Source organism: Pleurodeles waltl, chromosome 12, assembly GCF_031143425.1.
Source record: "Pleurodeles waltl isolate 20211129_DDA chromosome 12, aPleWal1.hap1.20221129, whole genome shotgun sequence".
Classification (NCBI taxonomy): Eukaryota; Metazoa; Chordata; class Amphibia; order Caudata; family Salamandridae; genus Pleurodeles; species Pleurodeles waltl.
This window is the reverse complement of record NC_090451.1, coordinates 13,442,118-13,460,486: the sequence shown is the minus strand read 5'-3', so window position 1 is coordinate 13,460,486 and position 18,369 is coordinate 13,442,118. Positions and strand designations below refer to the sequence as shown.

Below are 18,369 nucleotides of genomic sequence, written 5' to 3'. Positions count from 1 at the left end.
TCTTTGCTACTATGTTGCAGTTTTGCAGGCTTCCAGCGCGGTCAGCAGTCGATTCCTTATCAGAAGGTGAAGAGAGAGATGCAGAGGAACTCGGATGAGCTCTTGCCTTCGTTATCTGAAGTTTCCCCAGAGACATAGACCCTAAATAGCCAGAAAAGAGGGTTTGGCTACCTAGGAGAGAGGATAGGCTAGCAACACCTGAAGGAGCCTACCACAAGGAGTCTCTGACGTCACCTGGTGGCACTGGCCACTCAGAGCAGTCCAGTGTGCCAGCAGCACCTCTGTTTCCAAGATGGCAGAGGTCTGGAGCACACTGGAGGAGCTCTGGACACCTTCCAGGGGAGGTGCAGGTCAGGGGAGTGGTCACTCCCCTTTCCTTTGTCCAGTTTCGCGCCAGAGCAGGGCTAAGGGGTCCCCTGAACCGGTGTAGACTGGCTTATGCAGAATTGGGCACATCTGTGCCCAACAAAGCATTTCCAGAGGCTGGGGGAGGCTACTCCTCCCCTGCCTTCACACCATTTTCCAAAGGGAGAGGGTGTCACACCCTCTCTCAGAGGAAGTTCTTTGTTCTGCCATCCTGGGCCAGGCCTGGCTGGACCCCAGGAGGGCAGCTGCCTGTCTGAGGGGTTGGCAGCAGCAGCAGCTGCAGTGAAACCCCAGGAAGGGCAGTTTGGCAGTACCAGGGTCTGTGCTACAGACCACTGGGATCATGGGATTGTGCCAACTATGCCAGGATGGCATAGAGGAGGCAATTCCATGATCATAGACATGTTACATGGCCATATTCGGAGTTACCATGGTGAAGCTACATATAGGTAGTGACCTATATGTAGTGCACGCGTGTAATGGTGTCCCCGCACTCACAAAGTTCAGGGAATTGGCTCTGAACAATGTGGGGGCACCTTGGCTAGTGCCAGGGTGCCCTCACACTAAGTAACTTTGCACCTAACCTTTACCAGGTAAAGGTTAGACATATAGGTGACTTATAAGTTACTTAAGTGCAGTGTAAAATGGCTGTGAAATAACGTGGACGTTATTTCACTCAGGCTGCAGTGGCAGGCCTGTGTAAGAATTGTCAGAGCTCCCTATGGGTGGCAAAAGAAATGCTGCAGCCCATAGGGATCTCCTGGAACCCCAATACCCTGGGTACCTCAGTACCATATACTAGGGAATTATAAGGGTGTTCCAGTAAGCCAATGTAAATTGGTAAAAATGGTCACTAGCCTGTCAGTGACAATTTGGAAAGAAATGAGAGAGCATAACCACTGAGGTTCTGATTAGCAGAGCCTCAGTGAGACAGTTAGTCACTACACAGGTAACACATTCAGGCACACTTATGAGCACTGGGGCCCTGGGTTTCCAGGGTCCCAGTGACACATACAACTAAAACAACATATATACAGTGAAAAATGGGGGTAACATGCCAGGCAAGATGGTACTTTCCTACACAGCCAGACTCAGTTGCAGAGAGAGCTCTTCACACACTAGATGTTAAAAGGGCTCTTATGTATTATATTGATAGGACAAAAAGCTTTGGAAAATCTAACTAGCCTTTTGTAGCATTTTCCATGCCTCATAAAGGCAATCCAATTTGAAAAAATGGCAGAGCCTGATGGATAGTCAAGTGTATTCAAACTTATCATCTTAAAGCCAAAAGACAGTTACCTATTACTCCCAGAGCACATTCCACTAGAAAGAAGGGTGCTTCTATGGCTTTTTAAAGTAACATTCCAACAACAGATGTTTATAAGGCTCCTACTTCGTCTACGCCACATACATTTACTAAACACTGTGGTGTGTAGATGTTTTAGCATGGCAACAAGCTAATGTTGGCCATGCGGTACTCAGGACACTTTTTCAAACTACTCCAGCTCCTACAGGCTAGTCATCGCTTACTTGGAGGGGACTGCTTTTAAGGACTATGCAGAGCGTGTGTATCTACAGCCACACATGCCATTGAACCGGAAATGTTAGTTACCCAGTAGACATCTGTTTGTGGCATGTAGTGCTGTAGATTCACATGCGTCCTCCGTGGAAGCCTATGTTTTAGTGGCATTCTTATATAAATATTGTATATATGTATATACACTGCCTGAATCTCTTTTCCTTACTCTCTATATATACTCCTTACCTCACCCGCCTGCGAGAAAACAATCTAACAAAAGAATCAATGCCCATGCAACACCAAGAGGGGTCACCACTCGATCTTGTGACTCAAAAAGATTCTTCAAACAAAAACAACTTGCAACAATCCGAACCCAACACTAGATGGAGGACTTATGCAAAGCATGCAAATCTACGTCACTACATGCCACAACAGATGTCTACTGGTTAAGTAACATTTTCCTTACAGGTAAGTAACTTATTTTCTTCTCAACATGCCTTCAACAGTGTTTTTTTTTTTTTTTTTTTTTTTTTTTTTTAAGTTCTCCTTTGCTAATGTCATGTAAAATCTATGAAGCATCCATGCTGGACAAGCAAATGTGTTACTTGTACCTTTGGTTCCCCAGCTTTAGTATCATTCATATTCATAGATTGACATGAATCCCTCCCTTCTCCCCTTTCATAAGGCCCTTCCGTCCATACCTTGTCTGCACTGTCATACGCTAGAAAATCTGGCAGGTGGAAGCCTGTTGGTTCTGGGGTGTGATGGGCTGACGTTTGGATCCCACAATTAAGTGGTCATGGATGTGTGTAGGCTATGGTGTTTTTATGGTTATTGGAAGTATTGTATTCTTCTGCACTAACATCAGTTACCAAGGGCTCCTAGCCTGATGACAAGTAATGCTGGAGAACCGAAGTTACAGGTAACCAATTTTCTTCTCCACTTTTAAGTTCTCATGCCTGATTTCTGATTCCTGTTTATTTCTTTCAATACAGAAACGCTACGTGGCTATTTTTGCCAGTTTGGTGAAGTTGTAGATTGTGTGATTATGAAAGATAAAACCACAAACCAGTCTCGAGGATTTGGATTTGTAAAATTCAAAGATCCGAATTGCGTTGGAACAGTTTTGGCCAGCAGACCTCATACACTGGATGGGCGAAATGTAAGTTGTTCATTGAAGTCTTTTAAAAACCTGCATGTATACGCATGTAGAGGTATGACGTTTCGGGTGGAACATTGTGTTGATTGTGCTTATGTTTCAACTCATTTGTGTGCATGCTCCCTTCTCTGGAATTTGTTTCTAGCTCCTTAATGTGGATGTAAGATAATTTCAAATAGATTTTTCCTCAAAATAGTTATTCTTTAGGCACTCTTGTATTTGTAAGGTTGATGTGATTTTCACTGACTTTGACATTGCCTTAAACCACTTCTCATTTTTCCTTGAGGCACTCAGGAACCTTCTAGAAAATGAAACAAAGCTAGGGTTGAAGCAGGATTAGTGACTGGAGAAGATGAAACTTTTGAAGGCCAATAGCCTCATCTCAAGCCTAATGTTACTAGTTTAATTGCCTGTCTGGTCAAGCATTTGGTTGGTCGGCATAATAACTTAAGGTGCTAATTGAAGATTCTCTTTGCATTTATATTGCTTCTGCTACTGATAGCTCTTCCATGTATCACACTTTTGCAATTTTAAAATTTATTTTCAGATTGATCCAAAGCCATGTACGCCAAGAGGAATGCAACCTGAGAGAGTGCGGCCTAAGGAATCCTGGGTAAGCAACTATCTAGAAGCATTTTTTTAATCACTTAACCCACTTAATACTCCCATCTTGGGAGTTCATTTAGCCCAATTTCTGGGCTGTAGAATCCAGCTCCGACCAATTCTGTTTACTTAGTTTGATGCTTTCATCAAAGAACTAGAAGTTTCTTTTGGCCTAGGTGGAACCAATACCTTTCTATGTTCTCATATTATGAACAGCTGTGCAGACTGTGAAAACTAGCTCCTGTTTACTGCAGGACCCAGAGATTACCTCTTCAGGGGCTGAGCATCTTATCAGGCCCCACTTCTGCTACTCCTTCGCACTTGCATTAGTTACTAAGTTGGCTATTTGTACAGAAGGGCTGGGAAATGCAGCTTCTGCAGCATGTATTGTGGCTTACTTCTTACTGGGCAGTGCAGAGTTTGTGAAAAATGCTTAACGAGAAAACTAAGCCATGTACAACAAAATGTTTCACATGCAGCATTTGAAAACGTAAGGCAGATAGGAGCCCCTAACAAAGATAGTATCCACGTAAGACTTGTCTTAAAGGTGCATATTTAGTGTGTTGGTTAATTCGTAGTGGCTGATGCTCATAAGCCATGCTAGTGTAGCCTGACAACTTCAATATGGCAAGCTGCTTCCTGTTTACTCTTGGTTTTATGCAGGGTCACTGAGGTCTTCGCTTTGGTCATTGTGAGAAAGATAATAGTAGCGTAGAAAACTCTTCTTCGAGGGATGCCACCTTTCGAACCTAGGTTAGCATCTAGGTAACCTAGGTTAGAGGTGTAGGGTACCTGGTGTGCTACCATGTCTGTGCTTCTCTTGGGCCCTCTACGAGTCAGTAACGCAATCATTGGGTGCAGGTACTAGTGTCCCCCTTCTTGGGAAAACTCAATCACAAATCTTTGCCTCATGTGGCCCTGTATGAACTCTTCACTGCTGGTACGGTGGAGAGGTATTCCAGACGGCTTTGTATTATTTTCTGGGCTTATGTTGGTGTGTGCAAAGTTTGAAGGGCGTTGGAATGCCTCACTACATTAACATAAAATATAATAGAATGTCAGATTGGTTTTGGGGCTAACATCTTTGTTAGAGTAGTATACAACAGCCTAGAAGCTGCATGGTGAAGCAGAGCTTTACACCAAGGTAGCAGTAAAGGGTTTAGGTTTGTGAAAATACATCTTCATATGAGAAAAGGAGCTTATGTTTTCCCCCTCCCGATTGTGCCTTATACCAATTTTCCAATATTAGAGGAGATTTCCGTTTTTTATAAATGCATTTTAAAGTATCATTTAGGATTAGTAATACTGTGAATTTTAAGGGTCTCTGTTTCAGATTCATTAATAAAAATATATTTTCAGTAAAAAGTATAAGACATACTATTTCTCTAGGCTAAGATAATCCTCAAGGTGACAGGTACCTGTGCCAAAAGACATACACGCCCTCTTCTAAATCGCATTGGGGTCCTCGAGAAACTTCACCAAAGCAACAGTGCATCCATCTTGGAATTATCAAGAGATTAGGAGCTAGTTGCCTTCCTCGTAATAATAATAATAATTCTGTGACTTACAAAGCACATGGCTACTTCGGACAAAGTGTCCCAGTGTGGAAATCCAACTAATGAAGGTCCAAAGCACGTCTAGTGTATGGTAAAATCAGCCTGAGCTAAATAGCCAGGTTTAAAAAAATAAAATAAAATCAGAAGAGGAATTCTGATGGAGCCACCTGAATATGGAGGGATGGGGAGTTCCATAGCTTTGACATTAAGTAACTAAATGAGGAGCCCCAGATATACACACTATTTACTGTGGGAATGCTGGCCAGGACAGCCCCGGCAGAGCTAAGATTCCTAGTAGGAAGGGTAAGTCTTGAAGGAATGTGGGTAGCAAGGACTCGTGATTGCAAAAGCCCTGTAACATGCACATGACTTTGAAGAAGTCTTTTTCTGAGGCAACCAGTGCAGGTTGGAGCATGCGCTCCCCCCTGAGCCCATCTGGGAAGATCCAACAGAAGGCAGGCCGTCACATTTTGCACTTTCTGAAGTCTCTACAGCTCGATTTTAGACACCCGTATGTAAACGACTTTACACTAGTTCAGCATTGACAAAACCAATGGCTAGACAAGTGTTTTTTTTTTTTTGCAGACTGTGGCAGGCAGCAAAAGGTTTCTTTCAGGGTCTTCAAGACTCTGTAGGAAGCTGACTCTTTAAATAACAGACCAAAATGAAGTACACTGTGCAAAGAGTCCAAGCAATCCCCAGAGTTATCACAGAGGCACAAATGACATCCCAGATGTTCTCTTTTGTGTCGAGCAGTTGGGCATATCGGAGGGTAGTGCTAAGCATGTAAGTGAGAGACACATTGAAGAAATATGACACCAGTTTATAAAAAGAACATACTACATACTTTTATATAAACTTCGATACCAAGATTACTACAGTCAGGTGAGTACTTTCTGAGTTCTGAATTTTTACAGTTTTGAAAAGTAGTGCATTTTTCAGGTAGCTGCAATGCAGTCCTATGGAGAAAAACAAAAATGTCAAACTAGGTAGAGTACAGCGACTTGTGTGGCCTATCTTCTGGACGTACGGTGAGTTTGGGGCAAGGTCCATGGCCACCCCAACAGGTCACCTTGGAGCTCTGGTGTGTCTGGGAGCAGAGGTGTTATGGTGTCAGGTGTCCCATTCAAGTCTATGGGGATCGGTTCGGTAACAAAGTTGGTGCAGGGATGGACTGGAAAGACAATCTAGTGGAACCCACAGTGGGGCTCGACCTTGATGTCCTTGGGCACGTGGAGACACCATCAGTCCACTCCCCCTCAGGCTGAAGGGTGCAGGTGCAGGGGTGTCTTCTGGCGTCAAGTGTAGTATTGCATTTCCTCATGGTTGCAGGAGGATCCGCAGAAGCACTCTGTCGGCGTGGTCTGGGGGTCTAGTCTGACCAAGCCAACAAGTGAACTTAAGTCTCACGGGGTGAGGACCCTTGGTTCTCTTCTTCTGGGTTCAGGGCGGACGGGTGCAGAGTTGTCCTAGGGCATCGGGTCTTTGCTTGCTGGTCACTCGCAGTTGCAGTGGGGGCGATCTGCAGAAACAGTATGCAGATGCCGTCTTGAAGTCAAGAGTGGGTGAGCACAGGGTGAGCTGTTTTTCTGGGGTCCTGGTGACCACGCTAACACCGTTGGCTCCCTTCAACATGGGCTGGGAGGCTAAGTTGCAACAGTGATGTCCGATTGTAGGAAAGTACCATCTTGCCTGGCATGTTACCCCCATTTTTACTTGTATGTATGTTTGTTTTTGCCTGTGTCACTGGGATCCTGCTAGCCAGGACCCCAGTGCTCATAGTATGTGCCCTGTATGTGTTCCCTGTGTGGTGCCTAACTGTGTCACTGAGGCTCTGCTAACCAGAACCTCACTGTTTATGGTCTCTGCTTTTAAAATTGTCACTGCAGGCTAGTGACTAATTTTACCAATTCTGATTGGCACACTGTAACACCCTTATAATTCCCTAGTATATGGTACCTAGGTACCCAGGGTATTGGGTTCCAGGAGATCCCTATGGGCTGCAGCATTTCTTTTGCCACCCATATGGAGCTCAGACAATTCTTACACAGGACTGCCACTACAGCCTGAGTGAAATAACGTCCACGTTAGCCCTCACTTAGTGAAGGTTAGGTGCAAAGTTACTTAGTGTGAAGGCACCCTGGCACTAGCCAAGGTGCCCCCACATCGTTCAGGACAATTTCCACGGACTTTGTGAGTGCGCGGACACCATTACACACGTGCACTACACATAGGTCAATACCTATATATAGCGTCACCATGGTAACTCCGAATATGGCCATGTAACATGACTAGGATCATGGAATTGTCACCCCAATACCATTCTGGTATTGGGGAGACAATTCCATGCATCCCCGGGGCTCCAGCATAGAGCCTGGGTACTGCCAAACTAACTTTCCGGGGTTTTCTCTGCAGCTACTGCTGCTGCCAACCCCTCAGACAGGTTTCTGCCCCCCTGGGGCCTGGGCAGCCCAGTCCCAGGAAGGCAGAACAAAGGATATCTTCTGAGAGAGGGTGTTACACCCTCTCCCTTTGGAAATAGGTGTGAAGGGCCCAGGAGGAGTAGCCTCTCCTGGCCTCTGGAAATGCTTTGAAGGGCACAGATGGTGCCCTCCTTGCATAAGCCAGTCTTCACCGGTTCAGGGATCCCCCAGCCCTGCTCTGGCGCGAAACTGGACAGAGGAAAGGGGAGCGACCATTCCCCTGTCCATCACCATCCCATGGGTGGTGCCCAGAACTCCTCCAATGTGTCCCAGACCTCTGTCATCTTGGATTCAGAGGTGTGAGGGCACAATGGACACCTCTGAGTGGCCAGTGCCAGCAGGTGACATTAGATACCCTCCTGATAGGTGCTTACCTTTCTCTGTAGCCATTCCTCCTCTGAGGGCTATTTAGGGTCTCTCCTGTGGGTATCTCAGCAGATAATGAATGCAAGAGATCACCAGAATTCCTCTGCACTTCCCTCTTCGACTTCTGCCAAGGATCGACCGCTGACTGCTCCAGGACGCCTGCAAAACCGCAACAAAGTAGCAAGAAGACTACCAGCAACATTGTAGCGCCTCATCCTGCCGGTTTTCTCGACTGTTTCCTGGTGGTGCATGCTCTGAGGGCTGTCTGCCTTCACCCTGCACTGGAAGCCAAGAAGAAATCTCCCATGGGTCGACGGAATCTTCCCCCTGCCAACGCAGGCACCACACTTCTGCATCACCGGTTCTCTGGGTCCCCTCTCATCCTGACGAGCGTGGTCCCTGGAACACAGGAGCTGGATCCAAGTGTCCCCGACAGTCCAGTGGCCCTTCTGTCCAAATTTGGTGGAGGGTAAGTCCTTGCCTCCGCACGCCAGACAGTAATCCTGTGTACTGCGTGAACTGCAGCTGCTCGGGCTTCTGTGCACTTTTGCTAGACTTCCTTCGTGCACAGCCTAGCCCAGGTCCCCAGCACTCCGTCCTGCATTGCCCAACTCGCTGAGTTGGACTCCAACTTCGTGGGACCCTCTTTTGTTGTGCTGAGTTGACCGCCGTCCTCAGATCTTCTGAACGCCTGTTCAGGTGGTTCTGCGGGTGCTGCCTGCTTCTGCGTGGGCTCTCCATGTTGCTGAACGCCCCCTATGTCTCCTTCCCCAAGGGGCGACCTCCTGGTCCTTCCTAGGCTCTGGCAGCGCCCAAAATCCTCAACCGCGACTCTTGCAGTTAGCAAGGCTTGTTTGCGGTCTTTCTGCGTGGAAACAACTCTGCATCCTCCAGCACGCCGTGGGATATCTTCTGACCAAAGGAGAAGTTCCTGGCACTTTCCGTTGTTGCAGAATCTTCAGCTTCTTCCACCCGGAAGCAGCCCTTTTACACTTTCATCCGGGGTTTAGTGGGCTCCTGCCCCCCCTGGACACTTGCGTGACTCTTGGACTTGGTCCCCTTCCTTTACAGGTCCTCAGGTCCAGGAATCTGTCTTCAGTGCTTTGCAGTCAATTGTTGTCTTTGCAGAATCCCCTATCTCGACTTTACTGTCTTCCTGGGGTAGGAGGGTAACTTTAATCCTACTTTTCAGGGTCTTGGGGTGGGGTATCTTGGACACCCTTAGTGTTTTCTTACACTCCCAGCGACCCTCTACACACTACACTAGGCCTGGGGTCAATTCGTGGTTCGCATTCCACTTTTGGAGTATATGGTTTGTGTTGCCCCTAGGCCTATTGCATCCTATTGTATTCTACAGTGTTTGCACTAATTTTCTAACTGTTTACTTACCTGATTTTGGTTTGTGTGTATATTTTGTGTATATTACTTACCTCCTAAGGGAGTATATCCTCTGAGATACTTTTGGCATATTGTCACGAAAATAAAGTACCTTTATTTTTAGTAACTCTGAGAATTGTGTTTTCTTATGATATTGTGCATGTGATACCAGTTGTATAGTATGAGCTTTGCGTGTCTCCTAGTTCAGCCTAAGCTGCTCTGCTATAGCTACCTCCATCAGCCTAAGCTGCTAGAACACTTCTAATCTACTAATAAGGGATAACTGGACCTGGTGCAAGTACCACAATGTACCCACTATAAGCCAGGCCAGCCTCTTACTCCGGTGTCTGGTTTCTTTGAAGGTCCTGCCTTGGAATGCAGGACATCCTGTGGGGAGGGGTGAGTAACACCTCAACCGGCACAAGCTTTTACTTCAGGCCTCTTGAGAGCGGAGGCTATCACCCTGGGATGTCAGATTCTCATATGTTGGTGACAGGCTGGCCATAACCGGTTGTGAGATCACCAGCAGTTGGTAGGTTTTTCAGGGGGCACCTTAAGGTGCCCTCTGGGTGCATGTATTAATAAATCCACCATTAGAATCAGTGAGGGTTTCTTAATACAAGATGTTTGAGACCAAACATCCCTAGGTTCAGAGAAGCCATCATGTAGTTGGGGAACGTGTATTGTCCAGTGTCCAGCGCATGTATTTAAAATGGCTTTACTCTTCACTTACTATGTCTGAGAATCGACAGAGACATAGCAGGGGCATATTTGCTCATACATATATGCCTTCTTTTGTAATATAATGCACCCTGCTTTTAGGGCGGAAGTTGTTGATGTAGGGGTGCTTACAGAGATTACAAGCAGTGTTTTAGGGGACAAAGCACACATTTGTGTACCATGTCATGTTTTCAATTTTGGGAGCACCTTGTCAAGCAACCTGCAAAGACGGTCTGCATAAGGTTGGTGTGGGGTCCCTCAGAGTGGCACAGTTTGAGCTGCAGCTCTGGGGGCCCCTCTTGAGTACCCATTACCTAGGTACCAGGGGTACCAGTTACTAGGGACTTTCAAGGGTGGCTGTAGGGCCTGGTCACTTGGGGAATCAAGTGATCAGGTGTCTTGATTTAGGGAAGGAACACTGGCACTGGGGACCGGGTTAGAAGGAACCCAGTGCACTTCAGTCAAAGTTGCATCTAAAAAACAGGCAAAAGTGGGGTTACTGCAACCATAAGCCGGCTCCCTACAGACCCTGAAGGATTTCCCTGCCAGAGCTGTGATTTGGCAGTCTAAAGTGACCATCTTGTCAAACCAAACACCTAGGCTTTTAACCCTGGGCGTGGGTAAAGGGCCTAGAGAATTTGGTCACCATGCCGTGGACCAAATGGATGGTTGTTTGTCCAGGAAGAGAACCTCCGCTTTCCCTGTGTTCAACTTGAGACAGTTAAAACCGATCCACTGGGCACCCTCCGTGAGGCAAGATCTCAACTAGGTAGCCATGTTGACAGAGTTCTGTGACAAGGAGATATTAAGCTGTGTATCATCTGCGTATGTGATGTTTAAACCATGACGCTTGATGACTTTTTGCCAGGGGGCGCATGTATAAATGGTGGACTCTGGGAATAGCCCTGGGGCACTCCCTGCTGCAATGTTAAAACCTGTGATTAGAAGGCTTTTTGAAACACCCAGAAGGTGCGTTCCTGCCAAAAGGAGGCCCCCATTGCAGGGCTTTATGACACATGCAACTCCAGAAATGCTCAATCAGTAGGTTGTGGGACATGGTTTCGAAAGCGGCACTGAGATCCAACATTAGCAGTTCTGCCCCATCCAGAAATTAGTGAATGGATTCTGACACAAGTAACAGACCCCATCCTATAGGAGGAATGGAAGCCTGGCTTTGTCCTGTGGAGTAGGTTATTAGCCTTGACGAAAAAGGAGAGCTGCTGGTTTTCTGCGACCTTGCAGAAAATAACAGTGGCATGGGCCAATAGTTTTCGGACTTGGTGGGGTCTAACAAAGGTTTAGCTGTCGGAACCTGGCCTGAGGCCAGGGAACTATTAAGTAGCTCACAAAGAACAGGCTAGACAGCTTCCGCTTCTTGCGCTAAAATGGAGGGGAAATCTCAAGTCACACGGTGAGCCAGACTTGACTAACTTGATAAGGAGACAACTCCTCTGGTTCAATAGGTTTGATGTAGAGCAGCCTAGAGCAATCATCTGAGGGTTCAAACCAGGTTTTAAGACAAGGAGCATCTCTGGAGCATACTGGAAAAAAGGTGTAAATAGTTGCCAGTCTGAGGAAAAACTGAGCTAAAGCATTACATCCATCCTCTGAAACTCAAGACATTGAGGAGAGGGACTGTCAATGGCAAAGATTTCTCACGAAACAGAAATAATTTTTTCAGCATAGAAATTGCTTCAAGATTGTCTAATATGGCCATGATAACTCTTTAAGGGCCTTTAAATAATTAGCATCTGATAGACTTCTAGCTGCAGATTCCTTACCTTTGAAGTTCCCAGGCATCAGACTGGATCCAGAATCCTTTGCATGAGCAGTACCCCTGCGCACCAGGTGGCTTTGTTGGGTTCTGCACGTCATCGTTTGCGCCGGAAGTGACATCCCGCTCAGCTATACAGGCACCACCCAGGCGCGCAGGTGTCAGTTTTTTTATTTCCATGCAAATTAGCACTGATCCGGAGAAGAGCTATCCTTCTCTTTTTGACAGTTTTTATTTTTATAATAAGACTTTGTGTCGACTATTTTTGATAGTTCGAAGGATGTCCTCCAGGAATGCAGGTTTCAAACTGCGCCATTTCGATAATGGACCCGCACTTGGTGTGCTAGTGGTGTCTCGAGCGCAACCACAATTCTCTTCCAGGGGATCCTCATCAATAGTCATAAACATTGAATATTCCCGCCCTTGTGCGGGGACCCCGGAGCATATATAAAATACCCACATATTATACATGTGTAAAAACAGCAATGCAGGCTATAATGTTAAAAACAGGCTAAAATGCTTTATTTCTATGAAGTTTTTTTTTTTTTTAATATTATAAAACTACAATAGAGAATAAATATTTACCCAAGCCCCCAAAACTGGGCTTAGGAAAGTAAGCAGCAGCAAACTCTAGAGGAAAAAGAGAAAAAACTGCATTGAAAAACAATGAAGCATTCTTAGCCAATAGGCTGCATGCAGGTTAACAAAGGAGAACCATAAAAACTTTGGCACTGTGCCTTTAAGACCCTGAGCACCTCCAGTATCCCACCATGCCTCAGGGGTGAAGGAAAGGTGACAGTTGGTTCACAGTTAGGTCAGTTCTTTTTTCCGGCTTCTTCTGAGAGGATCCTGGAGCATTGAGCTCTCAGTTTTTCTGAGTTTTTCTCAGAAAAATCCTTTAAAAAAAGCGTTTTTTTCCTTTTTCATTCGACAAATAACATCTTTGTCTGAGCTTGGCAGTTTTTTCCTGAGAGAAAAATGCCTTCACTTTTTGTCAAATGCCCTGCTTGTGGGAAGAAGAAGGCCCAGTCAGATCCACACTCTCTGTGTATAGTGTGCCTGCCTCAGAGTCACTGCCCTGACACTTGTAAGTACTGCAAGAATATGTCAAAGAGGACTCTGAAGGACAGAGAAAAGATCAGGCTACATGGGCTTCAGGAGAGGCAAAGAACATCGTCCTCTTCACTTCCCAGAAAAACAGCAGGCCATTCTCAGGAGAGAATGGCTCGGTCGACGTCAGCAGGTAGGAAAGTACCTGTTTGTTCCCCGTCGTCGCTACCACCGTCTCACCGGCATAAATCGCCGTTGACGGCGACACACCCGACGTCAAAGGAAACGGCGTCGAGGGAACATCATCACAAGGGCCAGGTCTCCGTCGACGGCAGCCCGCCGATCGACGTCGAGCCATCGCCGGCGTGCCCGGTCGCCGCCAAAGGCTGTGCGCCCCCGACGTCAAGAGACACGACATCGAAATCGCCACGACGGCATGAGAGACATCTGCCGTCGGCTTCCCACCGCTCCACGTCGAGGCACACGACGGCGAGCAGGTCGAGGTCCAAAGATCGACGTTCGACATCAAGGCACTCTGCGTCGAGACACTCAACGTCGAGGCACTAAACGTCGAGGCAAGAGCAACCGGCGGGGCGCCCTCCGACGTCGACACAGCCATCGACGTCGACACAGGTTTTACCTGTCCCACAGTGAATAGAACATCGCCCCACGCCAGACAAGGCCGCGCCATCTTCAGTGGTCTCCATACCGAGCGACTCTTCTCGGTCAAGAGCGGCATCATCTGGGCATGTCTCGCCCATCAATCTATCTCCAAGATGGCTGGAGAACCTTAACAGACCAGCGGCCTCCCCAGATTCGCAATATTCGCGAATGTACTCGCCTACTGCCTCCCTGCCAAGAACGCCATCACCGACAGCAAGAGCAGGACGGGCTCGTTCTGCTCCTCGTCAAACGGCCGCGAGGCCTAGGCGCTCTGCTACAGCGTCTCGCAGCAGGTCTCGTTCTCAACGACGATCCAGGTCTCGTTCACCAAGAAGATCACCCTCTTGGTCTTCGTCAGGTTCATCTGTCGGGCGTTACTCACCCACCCTAACAGATTCACCACCTGCTAGGGTCTCACTGGTGGATGACATTACCACGTTTAACGAGGTGCTGCTAAGAGGAGCGCAGAAACTAAACATAGAAGTTCCAGAGCCATCTACCTCCTCGTCAGTCATCTTTGAGACTCTACAACAGAGATCAGCATCAAAAAAGCTGCTGCCTCTAGTGCCTGGTTTGTTGCAGCCAACCATGGAACTTTTCTGGCCCCAGCCTCGCTCAAATCTGCCCCGGCTAGGATTCTAAAAAAATACAAGGCTCCCGAACAGGACCCTTTGTTCCTCAGGAAGGATCCGCCACTGCACTCGGTAATAATAGCTGCAGCCCGAAAGACCCACTCGGTGGCATCATCATCCACGGTCCCCCCGGATAAAGAGAGCAGGCATCTAGACTCTCTGGGGAGAAAGATATGCGGGACGGCGGCTTCGGCAATGAAAGTCTCCAGTGCTTCTGCACTCCTGGGCAGGTATGATCGTTCTCTGTGGGACTCTCTCAATAGATTCACAGAGAAATTGCCCAGAGAGGACAGACAAGATTTCCAGGAGATCCTGCAAGAAGGATGCCTGGTATCCAACCAGGTTATCAGCGCGGCAGCAGATGGGGCGGATTTAGCTGCACATGGGTACGTGCATGGAATCTGTGCAAGGAGGTCTTCCTGGCTGAGGCTCACTGGTTTAAAGCAGGAAGCACAACAACGCATCCTGAATCTCCCATTCGCCGGGAACTCTCTATTCGGTGCCCATGCAGATGAGGAAATGGCCCGCATGAAGACCGAGGTGGATACCATGAGGGCAGTGGGCCTGGAAAGAAAGAAAGATTTCAGGCGGAGGTACAGGCCTTATGACAGGCGCCCTTTCCAGCAGAGGGTTCAAACCCCTCACTGGTCCCAAAGGTCACAGCAACGTCAGGGACGCCCTCTTTTTCAACGACGGAACACAAGGGAGCGAGGGTCAAGTAGACCTCAACAGTCCACTCCGAAAGCACCCACCAAACAATGAGATCTCGCTTCCCTCGACACTGTACACCACTCCGGTGGGGGGAAGTATTACAGCTTATCTTCACGAGTGGCACTCTATCACAAGAGACAAATGGGTGCTCAATATTGTCGAACATGGCTATTCTCTTCTTTTCAAACAGCCTCCACCACGCTTGCCACCAACCAAAGGCAATCCATCTCATCTCAGCTTGCTACGCAAGGAGGCTCTCGCCCTCCTAAAAAAGAATGCCATAGAAAAGGTTCCACCTCTGCACAGAGGAAAGGGGGTTTACTCCCGTTACTTTCTGGTGGCGAAGAAGGGTCGAGAGGGCGTTTTCAGGCCAATCCTGGACCTACGGCTGCTGAACAAATACATAAGGAAACAGAAGTTCAGGATGCTAGCTCTTCACCAGATTTTCCCTCAACTACATCAGGGAGACTGGATGTGCTCCATCGACCTGCAGGATGCGTATTTTCACATCCCAATAGCTCCCAAACATCGAAAATTCCTGCGCTTCCAAGTAGCGTTACAGCATTACCAGTTCAGAGTTCTACCATTTGGCCTGAAATCTGCCCCACAAGTTTTCTCAAAATGTATGGCAGTAGTAGCAGCGCATCTTCGAAAACAAAAGAAATTCATATATCCATACCTAGACGACTGGTTACTGAAGGCTTCTTCTCCGGAGCAGGCGAGAAGCCATCGGGACATTGTGCTCGGAGTTTGCGAGTCTCTAGGTCTTCAGGTCAATTACCAAAAGTCAACCTTGATTCCAACACAGAATCTTCACTACCTGGGAGCTATCATAAACACAGAACTCCAAAAAGTGTATCCTTCGGAGGAACGACTATCCTCAATAGACAGGAAGTGTCAGGACCTGTTGAGAGCCAACGCACCTATGGCACGTCAGGTGACATCGCTGCTGGGCTCCATGGCATCATGCATTTTTATTGTCCCAAATGCCAGACTCCACATGAGGCCCCTCCAAGAGGCATTGGAGAGCAACTGGAGCCAAAGGACAGATCGCTGGGAGGACAGAGTGCGACTACCGGCGGTAGCACTTCAATCATTGAGATGGTGGATGCACAGACCTCACCTATCAGTGGGCGCTCCGTTTCACCAGGTACTTCCATCCGACACCCTAGTAACGGATGCGTCTCTTCAGGGATGGGGGGCTCACCTGGGTCCCTTTCAAGCTCAGGGCCTGTGGTCAGACAAGGAAAAGCAGTACCACATCAATCTGCTAGAACTCAGAGCGGTCCATCTGGCTCTCAAGTCTTTCATACCACTAATTCAGGGGAAAACTCTCCTAATACAAACGGACAATACAACCACAATGTATTATTTGAACAAACAGGGGGGAACGAGATCCCTACCCCTATCGCGAGAGTCCCAAGCGATATGGCATTGGCTCCTGGCCAGAGGAATGTCAATTACAGCGGTTCACCTGCCAGGTCAGCAAAACGTGGAAGCAGATTTTCTGAGCAGACACCTAGAGGACGCTCACGATTGGGTCCTACACGGCGAAGTCGCAGAATACATCTTCGCGCAATGGGGTCGGCCTCAACTGGATCTCTTCGCAGACGAAGTAAACAAGAAATGCCCAGACTTCGCATCCAGCTTCTACCGTCCGGGATCTCGAGGGAATGCCCTGTTGATCGACTGGTCAGGGATATTTCTCTACGCTTTTCCGCCGATTTCCCTCATTCCGGCAGTGATCAGCAAACTTTACAGATCCAGAACCAGAATGATTCTTATAGCGCCACAATGGCCCCGTCAATTCTGGTACACAGATCTCCTCAACCTGTCGGAAAAACCTCACAGGAGTCTGCCGTGCAGACCGGATCTTCTGAGCAGAATGGAGGGCAGAATTCTACATCCCAACCTACCCTCTCTGAGCCTAACAGCATGGCTCCTGAATTCCTGCAGTATGGTCACCTAGGGCTCTCACAGGAGTGTATGAACATCTTGAAAGAGTCCAAACGGCCTTCCACGCGGCGTTCTTACGCTTTTAAGTGGAAGAGATTCTACATATGGTGCTGTCAACAAGGTCACAATCCCATACGGGCTCAGGAGGATGTCATACTGTCCTATTTGCTTTATCTGGCAAAGTCCGGTCTGCAGGTATCATCTATTAAGGTACATTTGTCTGCTATTACAGCTTATCGCAAGTCACCTTCTCAGGAATCCTTCTTTACGAAACCTGTAGTCAAGGATTTCTTAGAAGGTTTGAAAAAAGTTTTTCCTCCCATTCGGAGACCTTCTCCTCCATGGGAACTGAACATAGTATTGGCAAAACTTATGGGCCCTCCTTTTGAACCTATACATAAGGCCTCTTTACAACACCTTACGTGGAAGACGGCTTTTCTAGTGGCCATTACTTCAGCGAGGAATCCAGGCCTTGTCTTCCAAGGAGCCGTACACGGGTTTTCATGACAATAGAGTGGTTCTACGAACTCACCCATCTTTCCTTCCGAAGGTGGTGTCAGAATTCCATATCAATCAGACTATATCTTTACCGACTTTCTTTCCCAATCCGGAGACTCCGGCAGAGAAAGCATTGCACTCCTTAGACTTGAAAAGAGTGCTGAAATGTTATCTGGATAAGACAAAATCGATTAGACACTCTAACCGTTTGTTTGTAAACTATGGTCATTTGAGGACAGGAGAGGCAGCATCTAAACGAACGATATCAAGATGGATAGTTTCTTGTATTGTTAATACTTACCAGCTAGCTAATAAACAATTACTAGCGAGGCCTAAAGCGCATTCCACAAGGGGAAAAGCGGCTACTGCTGCCCTCCTTAACAATGTTCCAATTTCTGAGATTTGTAAGGCTGCTACATGGAAGTCTGTGCATACGTTTACTAGACATTACTGTTTAGACTCAGATGCAAGAGCGGATGCCCAAGTGGGGCAGGCCTCTCTGAGAAATTTATTTGCATAATACGTATCTATTCCTGCACTTCTATCGGACAGTCCGCAGGGTTTAGGGATGGGCTTGCTAATCTATGCAATGTTTATGACTATTGATGAGGATGCCCTGGAAGAGAAGGATAAGTTACTTACCTGTAAATCCTAGTTCTCTTCCAGGGGTATCCTCATCAAAGTCATAAACAACCCTCCCTCCTCCCCGGACTCACGTCTTCTAGAAGTGCAGGACAGACTGTCTTTGGAATCAGTTACACAGATTGTCACCGTAAAAAAGTACTGACCTAACTGTGAACCAACTGCCACCTTTCCTTCACCCCTGAGACATGGTGGGATACTGGAGGTGCTCAGGGTCTTAAAGGCACGGTGCCAAAGTTTTTATGGTTCTCCTGTGTTAACCTGCATGCAGCCTATTGGCTAAGAATGCTCCAT

At 47.4% G+C, this 18,369-nt stretch overlaps 1 protein-coding gene across 14 annotated transcripts in view; it reads left to right on the top strand.

The window, feature by feature from the left end:
• Window positions 1–18,369, top strand: part of DAZAP1 (DAZ associated protein 1) — a 432,244-nt gene that overhangs the window by 92,097 nt on the left and 321,778 nt on the right. For all 14 annotated transcript variants that reach the window (XM_069215790.1, XM_069215789.1, XM_069215779.1 and 11 more), the window contains 2 exons: window positions 2,881–3,047; window positions 3,592–3,657. In XM_069215790.1, the coding sequence (XP_069071891.1) occupies window positions 2,881–3,047; window positions 3,592–3,657 (233 nt within the window). The remainder of the gene's footprint in view (window positions 1–2,880; window positions 3,048–3,591; window positions 3,658–18,369) is intronic.